At 38.3% G+C, this 17,978-nt stretch overlaps 1 protein-coding gene across 1 annotated transcript in view; it reads right to left on the reverse strand.

Annotated features, from left to right (window-relative positions):
- The window catches only part of ranbp2 (RAN binding protein 2), a 64,509-nt gene that overhangs the window by 24,608 nt on the left and 21,923 nt on the right, over positions 1-17,978 (reverse strand). The window contains 8 exon segments of the mRNA XM_052026776.1: positions 8,345-12,725; positions 12,808-12,902; positions 13,769-13,904; positions 14,542-14,625; positions 15,445-15,651; positions 16,685-16,834; positions 16,913-17,050; positions 17,793-17,954. Coding sequence (XP_051882736.1) covers positions 8,345-12,725; positions 12,808-12,902; positions 13,769-13,904; positions 14,542-14,625; positions 15,445-15,651; positions 16,685-16,834; positions 16,913-17,050; positions 17,793-17,954 — 5,353 coding nt within the window.

The raw sequence follows: 17,978 nt of genomic DNA on the forward strand, positions 1-17,978 counted from the left end.
ATTGAGGTTTCCAGATTTCTAGATTTCTGACAAATTTCTAGGAGTAGACAAAATTTTCTTAATGGCAATGGGTGTCTAGAACAAGGGGATAATTTTTAAATGCACAGCCAGGTTATTTACCAGTTAACACGTGTTCACTCAATGGTAAGAGTGAAACTCTCTCTCTCAGTGGTAAGGGCCAGTTCACAAAATAATATTAAAGTTGAGGTAGACAGATTTTTACTAGAAGAAGCTATGATATGGAAGTACAAGCAAGTGAAAGATTTCAATGAAAGGTGTAATGTGCTTGAAGATCTGAACTCCTGTTCCTACAGTGAAGATGTTATCTTTCAGAGGAAATGTCAAGAGGGTCCATTTGCCCTTCAGGTTCCAAAGCACAATACCAATGTCGCAGTAAAGAAGGGGACAGTGAAATTGAACAGGATAAGAGAAATACCTTGATTTTTAAAAAATTGTTGCCAGGAGTTCAACAAAAAAAATCATCTAAGGTTGCTAAGAGAAGGCTACAAATACGAGGTCCTTGATACAATCTGTTTGCAATTTGGGATAACCTTCCATAAATCAGCCAGCCTCTAAAGACCATAACCAAGGACAATGAAATAGAAATGTTGGAAACATTCAGCAGATCAAGCAGCACCTGTGGCAAGAGAAATAGAGTTAACATTTTCAAATTGAAGGCCCTTCATCAAAACAGGGAAAGAGAAAACAAGTTAGTTTCAGTTGCAGAGAAGTAAAGGGGAGGGATAGTTAATATCACTGATAGAGTGGGATCAAATGGCCTAGTGTGGCAGTTAGAAGCACATTATGCTTCCTTGACTGTGTTAAGTGTTACTAATAACAGGGCTGTGGACAAAAAAAAACACATGGATAACTGACAGAAACAGCCACTCTTATTACAGACAAAAAGCAAGTAACCCAAAGTTCAAAAATTTGACAGTAGTCTGGAAGCCTGTAATGTGCCCAGACAAAAGGTGAGGTGTTGTTCCTCAAGCCTGTGTTGGGCCTCAAGTGTGGGAGACCACAGATAGATTGATTAGAGTAAGAGTGGGATGGGGAATTAAAGTAAGAGGTAAACAAAAGCTCAGGGTCACTCCAGAGAACTAAATGCAGGTGCTCTACAAAGACCCAATCTGAGTTTGGTTTCTCCAATACAGAAAAGACCACAATATGAACACCAAATACAGTACACTAGATTGGAAGTGCAAGTGAATCACTGCTTCACTTGATCGACTGTTTGGGTCCCTGGATGGTAGGTAGGGAGGAGGGATGAGAAAGGACAGGTGTTGTATCTCTAATGGCTATATGAGAAAGTGCTAGAAGACAGTTATTGGAGAGGAAAGAGAGGACCGAAGAGTTATAAAGGAGCAATCTCTTAAATACTGATGGGGTGGGGATGGAGAGGAATGTGAACAGGGATGGAGAGGAATGTGAACAGTGATGGAATCTTGTTGGACCTGGCATAAATTATAAAGGATGATCTATTGGATGCAGAGGCTGGTGGGTGAAAGACAGATCAGGGGATCTGTTCTTGCTTTGTCTAGGATGAGAGATGAGTGAGAGCAGAGGTGCAGGAAATAAATGAGATGCACTCAATGGCTTTGAGGTATGCTCTTTGTTCTAACCATCCCTCCCTCACCTTCTCTGCAAACAAAACGACTTTGGTTCCCCCCTTCCCCTCAGTTCTGATCAAGGGGTTTTGGACCTTAAGTGTTAACTTTCGTTCATGTGAATGTGCTACCTAACCTCCTCCATACTTCCAGCATTTTGTTTTTATTTCAGATTTCCAGTATCTGCAGTTCTGATTTTTAAAATCAAGGGCAAAATAGTTTTTCACTTGGAAAAGTCAAGATCAACTAATACATTAAAGAGATGTCAAACAAACTTGACTGACCTCAACAGTTAGTATGCATGTGCAAGTCAGAAATCAAAATATCTCAGACAGTTTAACAGAAGTGAACACCTAATTGGGCAGCACCCAATGAGTACAGGAGCATCCAAGTTTGACATTTTGTAGATACTACACCTTATAGCCACAAGATTCTTGTATCCTTAACCAAGATTAGAGTGAGAAAGCAAGTTTCCAAACCTTTTATAAATTACTGGTGGGACCTTAGCCAGAACAGTGCATCTAAACCTACACCTTATCTTTGGCGAGGTTGTACAGAAGATTTACCAATGGGGAACCTAGCACTGTTTACCTTAGAACAGACAATTGACATGGGATTTATAAAAATTCAAAATAATGAATTTCAATTTAATTAATTATTGAGAAATAGTTTCCACTTTGCAGGTGGATCAATAAGAGGATATGGAATATTGAGAACTTCCTCACAGTAAGCAATGATGAATTGGAAATCATAATGTGAAAGTGTAAGACCCTAAGAGAGAAGCAGACTTAGACAATTTGGCCCATCGAGTCTGCTCCACCATTCGATCAAAGCTGATTTATTTTTCTATCTCAACCCCATTCTTCTGCCTTCTCCCCATAAGCTTTGATGCCCTTACTAATTAAGAACCTATCAACCTCCGCTTAACGTATCCAGTGACTTGGCCTCCTCAGCCATCTGTGGCAATGAATTCCACAGATTCACCACCTTCTGGCTAAAGAAATTGCTCCTCATTTGTCCTAAAGGAACTTCCTTCTATTCTGAGGCTGTGCCCTCTGGTCCTAGACTCTCCCACCACTGGGAACATTCTCTCCACATCCACTCCATCCAAAGCCTTTCAATATTCAGTAGGTTTCAATGATATTCCCCCCTCATCCTTCTAAACTCCAGCGCGTACAGGCCCAGAGCCATCAAATGCTCCTCACACGTTAACCCTTTCATTCCCAGGATCATTCTTATAAACACCCTCTGGACTCTCTCCAACATCAGCACATCCTTCCTTAGATATAGGGCCCAAAACTGCTCATAATACTCCAAATATGGTCTGACCAACATCTTATAAAGCCTCAGCATTACATCCTTGCTTTTATATTCTAGTCCTCTTGAATGCTAACATTGCACTTGCCTTCCTTACTACTGACTCAACCTGCAAGTTAACCTTCAGGGAATCCTGCACTAGGACTCCCAAGTCCCTCTGCATCTCCAATTTCTGAATTCTCTCCCCATTTAGAAAACAGTCTACATCTTTGTTCCTTCTACCAAAGTGCATGACCATACACTTCCCTACATTGTATTCCATCTACCACTTCTATTCCCATTCTCCCAACCTGTCCAAATCCTTCTGCAGACTCCCTGCTTCCTCAACACTACCTGCCCCTCCACCTATCTTTGTATCATCTACAAACTTGGCCACAAAGCCATCAATTCCGTCATCCAGATCATTAACATAACATGAAAAGCAGCAACACCAACCCCTGCAGAACACCACTAGTCACCAGCAACCAACCAGAAAAGGCCCCCTTTATTCTCATACTTTGCCTTCCGCCAGTCAGCCAATCTTCTATCCATGAGAGTACCTTTCTTGTAATACCGTGGGCTCCTATCTTGTTCAGCAGCCTCATGTGTGGGACCTCGTCAAAGACCTTCTAAAAAGCTTCTAAGAAACCGTACCGTGGGCGGCACAGTAGCACAGCGGTTAGCGCGATGCTATTGCAGCGCCAGCGATCGGGGTTCGATTCCCGTCACTGTCTGTAAGGAGTTTGTACGTTCTCCCGTGTCTGCGTGGGTTTCCTCTGGGTGCTCCGGTTTCCTCCCACATTTCAAAAAAGACGTACGAGTAGGTTAATATGGGGGTTTAAAATGGGCGGCGCGGACTCGTTGGGCCAGAAGGGCCTGTTACCACGCTGTAAATAAAATTTTTAAAAAAACTTAAACAACATCCACTGATTCTCCTTTGTCTATCCTGCCTGTTACTTCCTCAAAGAATTCCAACAGATGTGTCAGGCAAGATTTACCCTTAAGGAAACCATGCTGACTTTCGGCTTATTTTAACACGTGCTTCCAAGTACCCCCGAAACCTTATCCTTAACAATGGACTCTAACATCTTACCAACTACTGAAGTCAGGTTAGCTGGCCTATAATTTCCTGTCTTTTGCCTCTCTCTTCTTAAAGAGTGGAGTGACAATTGTGATTTTCCAGTCCTCTGGAACCATTCCCGAATCTAGTGATTTTTGAAAGATCACTAGTAATGCCTCCAATCTCTTCAGCTACCTCTTTCAGAACCTTGGGGTATAGTCCATCCAGTCCAGGTGACTTATCCACCTTCAGACCATTCAACTTCCCAAGCATCTTCTCTTTAGCAATAGCAACTACACTCACTTCTGCCCCCAGGCAGGCAAGGAATGGGAGGGAATAGAGAAGCAAATTCAACAGCAACTTTCAAAAAGTTTAGTTGATTTACATCTAATAAAAGTTGCAGGGTTACTGGGAATGGAAAAAATTGAATGAATTTGACAGCTTTATGAAAAAGATAAAGGACTAAATGACTGTGCTAAATGAATTCATTTGCATGTTATAACACATTAATATTTCTTGTACTACTTATTCTACATCTGATGTTTAACAAACTTTGGCAATGATTCAGTTTTTCTTCCTCCCCTTCCCCTCCATGCCTCAACTAAATTAAAACCACATCGTGTTTACAAATATATTTCACAGCACTTGAGTCTTATAAACCATAATCAGTATTGTTTTTTTTTGCTATAAATAATCCAAAAATAAATTAAAGTATGTCTTATCTGTTGCAAGCCATTAAGACTGGGTACTAATGTTTTCAATCATCAGCAAAGATTGACAAAATTCCATGCCAAATAATGGAATGACAATTGCATTACTGGAGCATTTATATTCTGCAGCAAAAGCAATTTAGTACCAAATTATTATAATTCAATATTAAGTAGGGAAACCTTTGCACTGTTAATTGCATTGGAGAGGGAAGCAATATTGATATATTAGAATAAAGGATATTTACTCTAAATCTGACCATGCTTGCATACATGAACTCCCAAAGGCAGAAAATGTTCCAGCCTCTGATAGAGCAATTATTTTAAAAGCAACTTGAACGTGTTGTAGAAGGGAAAGCATGAAAGTTTATGATTAAACAAGCGTCATGGACATTCATGCAAAAAATATTATTTCCTTTTAATTTCATCACCAGAGCCTCACATCTGAATGTGTATAAGAATGCGTTTTATAGCTTCAAGCCATTTAAATTTGAGTGAAAAATCGACATGCAGAGACCTTTGTTTAAACCCCATTAGATCTGCGAGGTGAAAGTTGTGAAAACTACATTACTTTTCCCAACCATCTACTCTGAACTGTAACTTCACTATGAACACCATTTTTCTCCTGTCTCCAACTTTTGTCCTCCAAATTCAAAGAATCTAATTTTGATTTAATTTTTGCCCCAATTACAAACCCTGGACCTAATCTTACAATGCTATACAAGGATCCCAATTAATCTTTATTGTACTCTATGACCTTAATGCCTTTAAGACAGCAGGAGCATCATTCTGTACAGTTTTATATAGATTCAGTGTTATCTTGTGATAAATCCTAGAATTTCAATAACTTTTTAACTAAAAAGAAACAGCTGTGTTACCTAGCAGTTCCATGAACTTTTCTTAACTTGATTCTTTCACTGAACCATTTACATTCAGGATAAGTATTACACTTTTGTTTAAAAGAAAAGCAAATATTTATTGGCATTGAATTCATCTGCCATTATTTAACCCAATCCCCTAACTCGACATTGCTTTAATTTCTAAAGAACTACATACACACGTTTCCAAATATTCATGCCTCAAACACAATTTTTATTTCCTTAAAGTTTCCTGTAATTCTACACCCACATAAAACTTCTCCAAAAGGGTTAAAAGTTATGAGAACAGGTTGCTTAATGCTGGTCTGTATATTGATAGGCAATTTAAGGTTTTGAAGTAAGGCACTACAGAAGAGGCAAACAAACAAATGCTGTCATTAAAATTGTCTTCAGTATTAGAAATCTCAATGGTTAAGTTTCATAAGATGAAGGGGATTCTATGGATACAGATGGGGAAAATGAAACTATGCTGGCATTGACAACAGGAATGCAGAAAACCGATGGGTTGCCCACTCCAGGTACAAGGGCAAGTTAAGGAAAGATTGACTTCAAGGTGTCATATTACATGCATTCGACGAAGAGAATAGAAAATTAATGCGGCATCTTTATTTTACTTGTGAAGGCACTGGATGTTACAAAGTTAACAGCATCAAGGATGACAGAGCTGGGTAAAAAACAAAACAGTGACGAGAACCATATTGTAATGACAGCTGTTACAGTGGGAAAGTGTGGAATATATAGTCAGGTGGAGAACACTTATAATAAGACACAGCTACCATAGTCTGAGATGTCACTAGGATGGCAATGGACTTACTCAAGGAGTAATCAAAATATCAAAAAGATGAAAGATCAGATAAAAGGGCACGAACTGTACAAACAGCAAAAACAAAAGGTTGCTACTTTTGGGAAAACCATGGAAAGTGACTAGCAAGGCAGATGATGCCTTAAGTGAAGCAAAGAAGACCAATTAGCCTTTCTTAATGGACATTAAATTGAAGGGATAACAAATGAATATCAGTAATGAGCAGATAAAAAGTGTATGGTGCAACTAAATAGTTTAAAATCAGCACTGACAGAACCTTCCAGAATGTGATGAGCAGAAGCAGGCACATGGAGAGGTCGAGGCAGACAGAAAGAATGCTAGGAAAGGACAAGTGAGAAAAACCCAAAAGAAAATTCAGATTCTGTGGTAGCTCCAAAGACAATAAATGTACATTAAGGTAATTTCAGCAATGTGTTAGTATGATAGTAATCTACAATAAATACCTAACAACATGAAGGTCACAGGAATATTAATTGGGCAATTCCCGATGGCATACGAGGGGGTAACCCAAAATTACCGGTATAGTGGGGAAAAGAGGTTTGGCATTATATTTGCCTTGAATTATCTCAAAATACACTGCTAAGGAGCCAAAATGTCTCACCATAGCTATTCCTACCCATCTGCCACTCTTAAAAAAAACATGCTTAGTGTTTTCAAAAAAAGCCAAACAAAAAAACAATTGCATGCAGAAGTTACTGTGCTGTGGTAGTATATTATTTTTTGAAAAAATACCACTGCATTATCATCCTTCAATTCTGATGCAAGATACCAGAAATACCTTTATTTTCACACCGTGGGACAGATGTGCTGGTCCAAAAGGCAGATGGATTAGATTTGAAAAGACTAAAATTAAACCCTAAAAGTAAAAATGTACACGTAAGTGTCTATATGCAAATAGATAACAAAAAAAACAAAGGATCCCTTTCAAATGCAAAGTACAAACTACTTACTTGTATGCAAATTACTCTAACCATTTAGTCAACTTGAATGAAAAATAAAATCCATCCCCATTTAAGTTGCACGTGAAGAGTTGGGGTAAAATAAATCATGTGCTCATTTCCATGTTAAATCCTATAAATTGACATTAATAACTCAAAGAAATCAGTTAAAAATCACACTGTTAAAGAGTAAAATACCAATATTTCTGAATGGTAAAAGGTAAATGCTTTGCCTTTATAACTATTTAAAATTCTCAATGTTCAAATCTCCCATTATGTTTGCCCAAATCTTCTCCAGTCCTATCAGACTTCTGATAAGATTTTAATTTCTCTTTTGGACAATGCAAATTTATTCAATCATAAAGCCTGCAAACAACTACTACATTTCAGAATTGTTAGAAAGGTAGTTCCATTTAGAAAACCTGGATTAGATTATGCTGGTTTAAAGTGTGTGCATTTCTTGTGTCCTTCCTACCAAGACAGCAATGAATTTCAGGAGAAAATCTGATTGACAATGACATCAGTCGAACTTCAGAGATTGAGCATATTCAACCTTCTTAACTGGAAAAGCAGTTAAATTTTGTTTGAAGTCAAAGGGTAGACACTGAGAAACCTTCTGCACATGACCATGCAGAACAAGACGATATATGTATTAAGATAGACAGAATAAAATAATTTAGGAATTTCTTTACACAAGGAATAGTGAAAATGGGAAACCTTCCTACAGAGTGGATTTGATAACATTCTAACAAAAGCAGAGACAAGTAATAGGTAACTTAGAGACCAGAGGCAATGAAGCCAAAGTTTGTGAAGTTGTCAGGAAGGGAATACTGGGTGGCTGGGGTCGTTTTCCTTCCAGGAGCACAGGATGATTGTGGAAGAATATCTAGCAAGAATTATAATGTGTACACAGGAGAAAATGTGATCAAAGACAGATTTCAAAGATTGGAACACATCTTCCAGTGCTGACACTGGATCATATTCAAAAAGTTTGCTGACAAGCAAAGAATTCTTTGTGGTAGTGGAATGACTTACCAGTTTGTGGTCTATTAAATGTAGTTTGTTTGGATTTATCCCCAGTTGCAAAAGCAGTTTCCAAACATTCTGTTGAGTTTGAAGACAACAAGCTGGCCATTGAAGACTTTGAGAGAGATGCAGCTGCTTTACGAAAATCAAATCCACCACTAGTAATGTCCTGTAGTTTATTCTTAACAGCAGAGGAGTCACTTTGTACTTGGTCTTTTAACACCGAATCTGTACTTTGAAAACTGAAACCAAACAAGGATCCAGTTGCTGAATTACCAAATGTGAAAGGCCTTTCTTTCTCTTTGCTGAAAATAGATTTCATAGAGTCGCATCCAAATACAAATTTTACTGGAGGTGCTTCTGTCAAGCTAGTACTTGCTGACTTGACTGCACTATTTGGAGTTGAAACACTAGTATTTGTTTGTTCTGCTGTTTCCTTAACAGTCTCCTCCAGCATTGACACTGAAATCTTACAACAAGGAGATTCCCTTGGGGTAGTTTCCCTTGAAGATAATGGTGTAACTAAAGTTCCTTGTTCTTGAGCCTTCTTAGCTTCTTCGAAGAGCTCTCTGAAAGAGCTAGCAACCTCTTGCTGCTTAAAACGTACAGCCAACTGTTCCACTTTTGCCACATCATCTGCAAAATCCATTACACTCCAAATGAAGGCTTTTTCAGTTCCTTTCATGGGTTCCATTTTTACATCTGGTGTCAGCCAGTGATTGGCACAAATTTTCAACACCTGATCCCTTCTCATAACTATTCGAACTTTTTTGGAATCATAATTTTGTAAAATTTTCAGGTCCCCTATTCCTCTTTCTTTCCACTGACCTACTTCTTTATCATAACGGTAAAGTTTAGCTCTGTGACAAAAGATAACTTGCTCATTTTCCTCCCCTGTTGATACATCAATCAAATCAGGCAATGGAATAACTGGTTCAAAATGCTGTACATCTTTTTCCTCCTCTTGCCCAAATTCTGAATCTTCATCTGTACCCACAGACAACCCACTCTGGTTCAATTTAGGAGATTTTAATGGACTTAAGCTTGGCTGGAAATTAAAGTTAAAACCAGATGCTGAATCACCAAAACGGAAAAGATTTTTCCTCACGGGACTGCCAGTGTCAGGAGACCCATACCCAGTGCTAGATACACTTGTATCCAAAGCTTCTTCACGTAGATCATAATTATCCCACTCCAAAGTAGGTCCAGTACTTTCAGAATGTGGTTTAATTACTAAGCCAGAGGTACTGTTGCTTTCAGATATAGAACCCATCAATACATTCCCTTCATCTTTCAAGCTTCCTTTTTCATCTTTCAAAAAGTGTTTCAGGTCTTTTAAGCCACTTTTCATTTCCTCGGCTTTTTGTATTAGTCGAGCAGTCTTGCCATTGTCTAATAGTTTATGAGGTGTCTGTAGTGGTATATCTAACAGCAACCTCTGGAATTCTTCAAATTTTTCCTTAAACTCTTCAGCTAACTCAGGAGTCTTGAACTTTGCTGCTAGCTGCTCTGGCTTTGCCTCACCATCTGAAAAGTCACTAGCCAACCACATCCATGCCCTATCAGAACCCATTAAGGGTTTGAGATTCATAGTAGTAGTGATCCAGTGATTTGCGCACACTTTGAAAACTTGCTCTCGACGCATTAATATCCGCAGCCGGCCATTGGCTTTGTTTTGGAGAACTTTGAGGTTGCCAACACCACGCTCTTTCCACTGACTGCTTTCTGTATCAAACCTAAATAACTTAACCCTCTGTGAATAAAGTACTGTTTCATCTTCTTCACCAGTAATAAGATCTACTTTTTCAGGCATAAGAACCACAGGGTCAAAATGAATATTATCTCCATCTTCAGTTTTGTACAGTTCATCATCATCGTCATCAGCAGAAGCAGCCCTTGTAATGCTTGTTGAAAACAGCTGCTGACCAACTCCTTCAAAACCTTTGAAATGAGGATCTTTATAGCCAAATTGAAATCCTTTATCTGCAGTCTTTGCTAGATCAGCAAAGGTGGAGACATTCATATCTTTACCTAGAATAAAATCTTGACTTTGGCTTGAATTATCAGAGGCTGGAACTTGGTCTCTGTCGGATTGTGAAGCAATTCTTTCCCTCTCTTTTTGCTCAGCAAAGGCTTTTAAAAAGAGTGCAGCTGATCCTTGCTGACTACCTTTATCAGTAGAACCTTTGCATGTATCTGGCAACCCAAATGTGAAGCTACCACCTGACCTAGATGAAGAAAATGTAAATGCAGGACTGGAAAATGGTCTTGAAGACTGAGATGATGGCTCAATCTTGAAGCCTGCAGTATTGTTAATGTCACCATGACCAAATTTAACACCATTTGCAGGAAAGTTAAGTTTAAATCCCGATTCAGGTGCATCTGATTTGGGGTAAACACTGCCAATAACCAATGGGGTAGTAGCAGCTGTTGAAATTCCTGCCATTTTATTGTTTGAGTTGGGTGCCTGACAGGCAATACAATTGGTCACTTCTGCATCATTTCTCACAAGACAAGTGCCACAATCCCACTGTCCTTCCTTTTTAGAAAATTTTCCTTCAAATGCTCCCTGCGTTGACGTACATAATCTTTCACTGAAGGCTGACTGGCCAATTGAAGTAACAACCGGAACCTTGGCACTAGGTTTGGGTGTATGACAGGCAAGGCAGTTTGTCACTTCTGCATCATTTCTCACAAGGCAACTGCCACAATCCCACTGTCCTTCTTTTCTGGCAAGTATTCCTTGTAAAGTATCTTGTGTCAAAGTAGATGTTCTCTCACTGAAGGCTGACTGGCCAAATGAAGTAATAGGAAATTTGCCATTAGGTTTGGGTGCCTGAAAGGTTGCAGATTTTGCATCATTATTAGGAAATTTGTCACCAAATCCTATTGGTTTGGTAAAAGCTGTAATCTTCTCTGGTCCTTCAACTGCATTTCCATTTTGCACTAAGGTTTGTGAAGTAAAGGGCAAGCCTTGTTTTTTATTAGTGGTATTAGGGTTTTGACAGGATACACATACAGAAGCTGAAGCAGTGTTTCGTACAAGACACGAGTTACAATCCCATTCACCGTATTTCTTGAAGAACTGAGCACCAAATCCAGAATCTTCAGTAGACTTAACAGTACCCAAGTTCACCTCATCAGACTTCAATTTGATTCCCATTTTCTGTTCTTGACCAAATACACTACTTGGTTTTAATTCCTGACCTTTAACCAAGTTTTGTGCTTCTTCAAATTTGGTTTTGAACAATGCAGCCTCATCTGCTGTTTTAAAACGAACAGCAAGTTGCTCAAGTACTGGCTTTTCATCAGAATAATCCAAGGCACACCAGACCCATGATTTATCAGACCCTGCATTTGGTTTCAACTTCATATCAGCTGTTATATAATGATTTGCACAGATCTTAAGAACCTGATCTCGTCTCATTAGGAGCCGGATTTTGCTAGATGTCCTGTGTTGTAATAGTTTTATGTGCCCAATGCCTCGTTCCTTCCATTCTCTGGTCTCCGTGTCAAAACGGAAGAGTTTAGCTCTGTTGGAAAACAGTAGTTCCTCATCCTCTTCTCCAGTTTTTACATCTACTTTGTCAGGAAGTGGTACAACTGGGTCAAAGTGTGGCCCATCTTCTTCATCGGGAACACTGTCGTGATCACTTTCACCATCTTTGTCTTCTGCATGATTTCCAGATGTTGCTGGCTTGCCAGTATCCTTGAAACAAAATACCCCCTGGTTACTCAATACATTGAACGTATTCTTATTTTGCTTTTGAGTGGAAAAGTCATTAAAGGAGTGCTGCTCTCCCTGCGAAAAGGAGCTCCCTCGACTGTGCATTCCTTGTTGAGACATTTGACCTAGAATCAGATCATTTTTTATGCATCTGCCTGCAGTTAAAATTCCGAGGAGACTATCACTGGCAGATGAAGGCGGTGTCTGGGCTTTCATCTGTGGCGATGAGAACGTAAAATCTCCCTCATTATTCTTGAAATTAGAGTTGAATTTAAACGTTGTTGCTGGTGTCGAGTGCAATAGTCCAGTAACCAATGAATTCTTTGTAGCTTCATTTTGCATTTGTTGATTAGGTGTTCCAAGCCGTCCCTTAGTTTCTGTAGGCTTCATTAGTTGCACTCCTGCAGGTGGCTTGGTGAAGTAACCAGGCTCTGGCAAAGGTGGGTTTGTGCTTGTTTGTGGAACACCATGATTGTAGTAGTCTTCACCAAATGGTGAAAGCAATCCAGTTGCAGGAGATTCAAAACGCAACTGTGGCCCATACATATCCTGTGAATAAATACACGCTGAATTGGTTTGAATAGGTGGTGTATGAGCTTGCTGCTGATATCCATACACAGACTGTTGTGGTGGAATCCGACCAATTCCATATGTAGGAGGCTGCTTCAAGAAAAGAAAGGACACAATGTTAAACTGTCAATACATATACAGTACATATTCAAATAGAGAATATCACACCGGGTACCTTGGTTGGAGCCACGTTGGTTGCTGCTCTAAGAAGATATTGGGAATTGTACGCTGGAGATTGATTGTAGAACACGGTTGATCCTGAGGTAGCAACTGAGAGTTTGCATTTTAGTTTGTACCTTTCATAAATGTCTCACTGGTAAATTAGATATTCATGACTCATACTCTTTTAAAGGGCATTTAAACTGCTTCAGGTAAACCATAGTTTAAACTATTTAGCAGTGCCAAAGACACTATTCTGAAAGCATGACTAAATTAAACCAGAAGCACTACAACCTGCTGTTACCATTACTGGGTAACTTCCTTCAGTTTCTAGTTTAGTAATAATGCTTTGTAGTTTGTCTGAGTGATCAAAAATTGAATTTCAACTCAATTTGTTTTAACAAAAACTAATTGTATTTATCAAAATTTTTTAAAAAACTATTGCCAATTACATTCAAGTGATAGGATCACAAAATTTGTTATAATTTAAATAATTACCTCTTTATAACCAAGTTACATTGCTAACTGAACAAACTGTAGGTCAATAGAGTTCTGCGTTGATGAGTTACTTATAATACAAGATAGAAATGCAATTAACTTTATTTGTAACATGGAATGAAAGTTCTAATGCTTCCCTTCGAAGCATAATTTACAGATTTTATCCCTTTATTATACGGCTGTAGCGGCTGCTACCGCGATGCAAAAGTAAGACACTAGCCGATGAGCTGCAGAACAAAACTGATTTATTTTCCCGCCTTTTAAGAGGAACTGTTCCCGCCCACCGAAAACGGAAATGACGTATGCACTACGTCAAACTTTTCCCGCGCGCAGGTTCTCCCCATCGCTCAGGGAAGATGAAGGCCCAGCACCATTTTGGGCCTCGCCGCCCCGACGACGCATGACCCGACCGCTGACCCAGTTCGCTTGCTCGGACAGTGAGTCGCTACATGGTGTTCATTTGTCAGCTTTACATTTACCTGTTAAAGGTGCCCCCTGAAAACTTTGTACTCCTTGATAATTTTCTGTACGGGAATCATAACTATCTGCTTGCCACTGGGGACGTGGGGATTCTGTTGTACTTGAGTTATTCATCTTCAGCTCATGGACTTCACCCTGGAGCATTAGGAATAAATAGCAAATTATTTGAATCTTCCCTAGTTGTTTTAAAATATACATAATTTTAATGCATCAGACAAAAATACCGATGAGGAACAGATTCAAATCAGTTATTCAAAGTGCATTTCCTAAAACAAGGAACCAAGATTCTCAATTTCACTACAGACTTAAATTATGCATTTTATTCTTGTAAATTCTGAAAGACAAGTTATGTTATTCTAACACAAGGTACCGCCACAGTCGAGGTTACATGGATTTTCTAATCTCTGATCATAAAGTACATTAACTGGAATCATAAGCATTCCTGTAGCTTTCCATTTGCTTTAACACTGATCAATTTTACACTGACGTTCTTCAGAACTCTTGCATAAATGAACCAAGATGTACAAATTTTGCTTGTTGTTTAGCAGATCACAATTTACTAATTAGATTTTCACCCAGAAATATTCACTCATTATGAAAGTTAGTTAACTGCATTTTTATATTAAAAAAAATGAAAATTTTTAAAATGCTGATAATTGTAAATAAGAGCACCAAACAAGATGAAAGAACCAGCCATGAAGACAACTTTTTACCATTTCACCAAATTGTTCATCACTCTACTTAAATTTCTACATTTCTGAAGATTACATACCTTCAGTTGTTCCACTTGTTGGCAAAGCATCTGCAGCAAATGTTTTTGATCTTCAGCCCAGCGTGGAGGGGTCTTTGGAGACCACTGAAGAAAAATCCTGAATTAAATTCTACATAATTTTTTTTCTTTCATGAATTGTTTAGTTCATACTGCAACAGGAATTTACCTCCAGTATTTAGAGCCCAGTTCAAAGTAATACCTCCCTCCAGTGTAACAAACTAGATAGTCCCTGGATGCGTACTTTTTCCACATTTCTCACAAAATAGAAAGGTGGCCATTTGGGCTAGCTAGAACTAGCCCATCATTCCCATTGCCCACTTACTTCCCTGTAATCTATTCGCTCTCACATGCCCATCAACTCAACCCTGATACTTCTACCTAAACTCGGTAATTTACAGTAGCCAATTAACATACCAAACAGTACATTTTCAGAATGTAGGAGAAAACCAAAGCACCCAGGGAATACCCACGCGGTCCTGGGAGAAGCTGCAAACTCCTCAGACAGCATTGGCAGTTAGTATCAAAAACAGGTGGCTGGAGCCAAGAAGCAGCAGCACTACCTGTTAAGTCACTGCACTGCAAATATATTAATTTTTGTATAATCATTTCAATTTCTGTTCAAGGCAAAGCATCAATAAGGAACACAGCTTCCAACAGATCTAATGGTCTGAAAGCATCTAGTCTATTCCAATTTATAATTTTTATACATCACTAATCTGGAAGCATGTACCTGATCCCAAGTACATAACCAGAATAAATGGGGAGTGAAAAGAATAGGAATTAAGAATGTCAATATACTTATTAGACAAGTCTAAAAATTATTTTCCTATCAAGTCTATGAAGTGAAAGTTTACAACATTTATTTACAGCAGACTCAAAACAATTTGAAAAGACAGATTTTACCTTGTAACTTTTGGTTGGCGATGGACTAAGCTTTATTGGAGATAGGGTAGTTTGTTTTACTGGTATCAACTCTGGAGAAGTGCCATTTTCAGCTATCTGGGAAAATTCATTTATTTCTTCACCATGGTCAAGCTCATCATTATATTCTTGAAGATGCTGACTTACCAATTCCAGCATTTCTTTTACTGCATCTATAGGTACAGGCAACTGGAAAAAAGAAATAATTAAACTGAAATAATTGAACCAAAGAACAAGATTGGGGGTGACAAGGGGAAAATTGGGAGAAAAGGTTAATAAATATTTTCCACAGTGACAGATGGAAATTAGAATACTAAGACATGCGAGGAATTGGCAATTACAAGAAATCATTGAAACTGGACAAGTAGATTAGGAATGGCCTCTTGTAGCGCCATATTCAGGAAGTGTGATAAAACCACAGAAACAGGCATATGCAAAATGAGATCACTCTTTAGATTAAGATTGTCTGTACAAATTATTCTTGCAAATAGCAGTCAGCAAGGCTTGAGAAGATGAAGCAAATAAACTATGCTCCATTTTTGATTAATCATCAAAAGGGAACAAGAGTTGTTTTGGAAGTGTAGCAAATGATATAATCAAATACTGTAATTAATTAAGGAGATTCCAAAACAGCAATTGAGATAACCAATTAATCTGCTTTAGTGGCACTGGCTGGAATAACGGGGAAAAGCTTCCACTTTTAATAGTCTGATCAGGGAAAACTAATCGATGTTTAACCATTAAAATGAGATCAGATTTCTTCAGTGCCAAGTCTCCATTAAGCATTAGCCAAATCAACACTGGTCATGCCCAAGCCTAGAAAGAATTACCCCGTAGCTGTTCAGCTGAGCTCAACCAAATACCTACCCATAAGGTCCCTGACCAATTTTCCTCTCTGCTTAACAAATGGCCACGGAGTGCAATTTCAACACCCTTGCCAATGCTAGAATAAATTCCTGCTGAGTCAACAAGTTGAGCCTAGGACAAACATTGAAGTTTGGGATCTAAACAAATGAATGACAATAGTGAAACAAAATAAAGCACAAGTGTTATTAATATTGCCGAGAACTGAATTCTAACTTGCCAAGACTTTGCCCATGAAGGTCAGTAATTCACCTGCTAGAAAAATATGAATTCTACATAATGCGATTGTTCTCTATCAAATATCTTCAATTGTAACAACGGGATGTTAAAAAAGTCCTGTTAGTTAATGGAGACTTACACTGTCAACAGCCTTCATGTTACTTTCAGTTTCGTTCAGGACTTTCTTTAGATATGCTCTGCTGCGAAGTAAACAAATTTTACATTCTTCTTGTTCATCGGGTGTCATCCCATCACCATTTTCATACTCTTCAGACCTTCGGTGGAATATCTGACAAAACCAGTAAAAACCAAATTACACCAGCACTTGCAGACATAGAATAAAGAAGAAGATACACCCATCACTTACCAAAGCAAGATTCCAATGTGCAGCAATATTATTGATGGATTCAAAAGCAGCAATTGCCTCATCAATTTTTCCATCAACTACATTAAGTGTGGCAAAAGCAATTTCCGCTTCCCTTTCAAAATCTTTAACTTCATCAACCTAAAATAAGCATAGTTTTAATTTATACATAGCCAACAGTTACTTCAGTATCTAACACTTCATCAAATGCAAGTTTGTGTGTATTAAAATTTCCTTTAGGAATGTCCATCATTGTAACTGAAAACTCAGGTAATATTGTATGAACCCATCACCCTTTACCAAAAATACTTAAGACAATAACAGAGCATTTCATTTCAGGGTGATGTATCAATATTTACCTGCAGCTAAATCTTTGACTAAAAGCAAAGCAGATTTCAGAAAAAAAGTGACGACAAATATGATCCCAACTGCAGAGGTGGAATTAAGAATTCCACTTAATGAACTGAATCAGGGAAATGCAAGACTCAGCAAATGTACAACTCAAATCATATGGACCAATTTCAAATTGATGATTTCAAATAGGCATTCATTTTTTTTTAAGGTGGCGTTCATTTGTGACTGACATAACTTTATTTCAAAGCACTGATAATTTTTTTTATTTTTTTGTTTTAAGTTTAATTACATTAAAAGTTAGGAGGAAAAAAGGAGAATCTCAACATAGCCAAACAGTAATAGAACGTTGTACACTAGGTGATGTGGGACGTCAGTGTTAAAATCATTTCCAAACTTAATCCAAGCTTCTACATTTAAGAATAAATTGCGAGGCAGGATAAAAGTTACATGCACAAGTTTCTCCCCACCCCCCCACAAGTACAGAGTGACATTTTGATTCCAGGAAGAAATAAAGAGTTTGCATGGGTACCTTAATTTCCTTACTATGGAAGTGCATAAACAATGGATCAATAGGTTCGTGAACATTCTTTTTCTTTCTGATTATCTGTAGTAATGGCTGAACTTTCTTCCAGTAGAAGACACCCCGTCCAATGTATTCCTTCTGGTCATAATACGAATTTAATTGATTTCCCTATACAGACAAAAAAACTATTAG

This window comes from Pristis pectinata, chromosome 11, assembly GCF_009764475.1.
Source record: "Pristis pectinata isolate sPriPec2 chromosome 11, sPriPec2.1.pri, whole genome shotgun sequence".
Taxonomy (NCBI): Eukaryota; Metazoa; Chordata; class Chondrichthyes; order Rhinopristiformes; family Pristidae; genus Pristis; species Pristis pectinata.